This window comes from Portunus trituberculatus, chromosome 18, assembly GCF_017591435.1.
Source record: "Portunus trituberculatus isolate SZX2019 chromosome 18, ASM1759143v1, whole genome shotgun sequence".
Taxonomy (NCBI): Eukaryota; Metazoa; Arthropoda; class Malacostraca; order Decapoda; family Portunidae; genus Portunus; species Portunus trituberculatus.
The window spans coordinates 8,282,397-8,286,253 of NC_059272.1; the positions used below are offsets into that span (position 1 = coordinate 8,282,397).

The 3,857-nt window shown below is 52.8% G+C and overlaps 1 protein-coding gene across 1 annotated transcript; it reads left to right on the forward strand.

Moving 5' to 3' along the window:
- Nucleotides 1–3,857, forward strand: LOC123505358. Its single transcript, XM_045256576.1, has 5 exons — nt 1–469; nt 562–1,394; nt 1,626–2,145; nt 2,274–2,625; nt 2,774–3,857. Exons 1-5 carry the CDS (start codon nt 1–3, stop codon nt 3,855–3,857), a joined length of 3,258 nt encoding a protein of 1,085 aa, XP_045112511.1.

The window sequence follows — 3,857 nt, forward strand, 5'->3', positions numbered from 1 at the left end:
ATGGACAGGATGATATGGCTAGCGGAGGTCGTGGACAAGCATCGCAACTTGTCTGTGACACCGCGCCTGACCGCCAAAACAGTCATAGCAGTCACGAAGGACAAGGACACAGTAAAATTCCTCACAAAAATAGGACATCCATACGATAGCGGCATCATGAAGTGGACGGAAATAACATCAGAAAATCAAAGAACCAAACTCATGATTCGCAACTACCCGTCCTTCCTGCCGCTGACCTTTATAGAGAATCTTCCTTCAGTGCTAAAGGCAGAGAGGAACTATCATCGAGACACGAAGACGCCCAGGAATCAAGTGACTGTGCTGTGGGAGGGTGAGCCCCCCACACAACTGTATCTGCCAAGTATTCGGCCTCTGAGGGTGGAGAGCTATATAGGCAAGCCAACCTTCTGTGGGAAGTGCCAGGAGTGGGGACACAGGGCGTGGGAGTGCGACAAGAAGGTGAGGTGCGGTTTCTGTTCAGAGGGTCACGACACGAAAATTTGCAAAGAGAAACTCACAAAAGGAGAAGCAATTGTGTCAAAATGTCCAAACTGCTCCCAGGAGCATCACGCATGGAGCCCGAAGTGTCCCAGGAGACCTGTCACCACCTTTCCGCGAGACACGCCAACGACCACAGCTGCCCTACCTTCACTGCCCCCTCTCACATCCGAGGCCTTCCCACCCCTACCCCTGGCCGAACACCTGCAGTCAGGTCACCAGCATCCCTCCTCAGCGACCCACCCTCGCCTCTCCCACCTGACACCGTCGCCACCACCACCATCACCTCACACCCCGCTCCTCCACCCTACCCACCCTCCAGCCCACTAGTCGTCGGGTCAACCCCACCATCCACAGCCCCCCTCCTCCATCCTACCAAGCCTCCCGCATCCCAAGCACAGGACCGGCCCCCATACCCACATGCCTCTCAAGCCTTACAAGAGGAGCTGTCTCACCCCCCACAACTACAAATGCCAGGCCAACCCTTCCCCCACCCTGCCCCCCTGCCCCCACAGATGAAGCCACCCCATACCCAACAATCACAAAACAGCACACACGTCTCTCACATCACGAGCAAGTTGGAGGAGGAAGTGAAGATCCTTTGCCAAGAGGTAAAACAACTCTGGGATTCACAAGCAGCTCTTCAAAAAGAAAATCAAGAACTCCGCCAACAAATGGCAACGTCCATGAAAAATATGGAATCAGAAATATCAAGCATGAGAGCCATGATGGCTCAGCTCCTTCAAAATGTCACGGGGACAAAACCGAAACAACATCGAGACGAGCCGCGCGGTGTGACGGAGGCCACTGTAGCCGCCACATCCAAAACTGCAACAGTGACCCCCACGCCGAAGCAGACAGCCGTGAAGGAGCACCAACAGCCCGCGAGACAGGAAGTGGAGGCGATGGACACCTGCGAAGACTAGACGAAACAACTGACAACCGAGCCGACCCCGCCCAGCCAGCCGCCCAAGCCCCGCCAGACAACACCGATCACAGGAGCGAGAAAACAGAACACCATCACCCAGTTAACCGTCCTACAGTGGAATATCTATGGCTTAGTGAGCAAAGCCAATAATCTCTCGCAATATATAAACGCTCACAACACGGCCGTTGTCCTTCTGCAGGAAAGTTTAGTGACCGACGCAACCACCGTAAGACTTGGCAGACGCTACCAAGTCTTTTATCAACCGTACCGACAAGGAGGATCACGAGGCCTCGTAACCCTAGTGAGAAAAGACATTCCAGCCGCCCTGACAGAGAACCCTCACGACCTAGGTGAGCAGGTGGACACTCTGTGCGTCACGCTGCACCTCGGCCGCACATACAAGCTCAATATCTACAATGTGTACTGCCGACAGAGATCAACTCTAGACCTGCTGCCCCTACTAGAAGACCCGAACATGACACCAACACTCCTGAGTGGTGACTTTAATGCCCACCACCCCCTCCATGAGCCGTGGGGGGACGGTAACGTGAACCAGCGAGGACGGCACATCACGCAGGTACTGGAGGACTTTGCTGCAGCAGCTGTGCTTCACGGTGAGCCGCGACCTACACATATAGCAGGAGGCAGGCTGGACCTCATTATAATGGTGAACGGGGACGGCCAGAATATGGATGTGGAAGGAGTCCCGGAGCTTCTGAGTGACCATTGGGCTCAAGAAATGTCACTGTTAATCTATAACCTGACTGCATTATTAACAGGAAAAAATGGTTGACTCACAAGGCGGACTGGGGAAAATTCACAGATACACTCAACACCTGGTATACAGATTATAAAGTTCCTGAGTCGACACAACAGTTTGCAAGTGACCTCACAAGAGCCATTCAAGATGCAGCTGATGCCTCCATGCCAACCAGAGGAATGAAAAAGTACAACCCTAACAAGAAATACTGCTGGTATTACAATGACAGAGTTAACCTGCTCACTAGAATGACTCGCCAGCTAACCAAGGTGTACCAGTCTACGAAGAATGAGGATGATAAAGCAAACTTACAGGAGTGGAACATATATGCAAGAGAACAATTAAATAAAATACGCGAAGAAAAATGGCTTACGTCTATGGCAACTCTCAGCCGCTCCACCAGCATGACCGCAGCCTGGAAGAAAATTAACAATGTCGGGTAAACATGCACGCCCACCAGCACACCCTGACCCAGCCGGGAAAGCAGAGGACTTAATCATGGAGTACCGTGACAGGTCTGCTACTACCAACCTCCCACAACATCTGTGAGACAACAAGGCCACACTCGACCCCGCGTGACTCGTCAGTGTCACAACCGCGACACACCTCCCTGATGATACTGACCACCAGGTAACGCGGGAGGAGCTTCTGCGAGCACGCAAGCCCAGCAAGGACACAGCCCCTAGAGAGGATGGCATCACATACTCCATGCTGAATCATGTGTGTGACGTGGCGGGTGATCCCCTGCTCCGACTGTTCAACATGTCGCTGACGCATGGAGAGGTGCCTGAAGAATGGACAACGGCCAACATCATTCCCATACCGAAGCACAACGACCAGTGTAAATTTAGACCTATCAGCCTCACCTCCACCATCTGCAAAATGATGGAAAGAATTCTCCTACGTCGACTTCAGTACAAAATAGGAAAATTTGACGCAGGAATAAATGGCTTCGTTCAAAACAGAAGTACTGCAAACTGCCTGGTCAACTACACATCAAATGCAAAGGCGAAAACCGAAGTGTTCATTGACATCGAGAAAGCCTTTGATAGGGCGCAGCCGACGGTCATCCTCCACGAACTCACCAAGCTGGGCGTCAAAGGAAAGCTGCTCACGTGGATAAAACAGTACCTGACGAACAGACGAGCCCGCGTCATATTTCAAGGTCATGCCTCACACTACCACACTTTAGAAAATGGCACGCCACAGGGAAGCGTCATGAGCCCCACCCTCTTCAATGTGTTGATGAACGTGTTGGCAACACTCCCATACCCCGCGGGCACACAACACATCGGCTACGCAGACGACATTGTTCTGCAGACCACCGAGAAAGACTCTGTCACCAAGATGCAAGCCTCACTCGACATCCTGGCGAACAAATGCGATACAATTGGCTTCACTATATCGCACAGCAAGACCAAAGCCATGGCAAAGACCCGCCGCATGCCCCAGACCAAACTCCGCCTCCAGGGTCAAGAAATTGACTGGGGGCTACTCACAGGTACCTCGGCGTTGTCGTATCTCGGAATGGCACCAGCAAGGCCGAGGTGCAACATCTTAAGGAGAAATGCCGTCCCAGGATCAGACTACTACGAGCCCTGTCATGGAGAGGCATGGGAGCCTCAGGCGCCGTCATCCTCGCCGCATACAAAGCCTTGGTGCGCTCGCTGA

Excerpts from the sequence above, each read along its gene's own strand:
- LOC123505358 (XM_045256576.1), top strand. The coding sequence starts at position 1 with ATGGACAGGATGATATGGCTAGCGGAGGTCGTGGACAAGCATCGCAAC. Across the intron at positions 470-561 it reads CGACAAGAAGGTGAGGTGCG|GAGCATCACGCATGGAGCCC; the intron begins GTTTCTGTTCAG and ends AACTGCTCCCAG. Across the intron at positions 2,626-2,773 it reads AAGAAAATTAACAATGTCGG|TGTCACAACCGCGACACACC; the intron begins GTAAACATGCAC and ends GTGACTCGTCAG.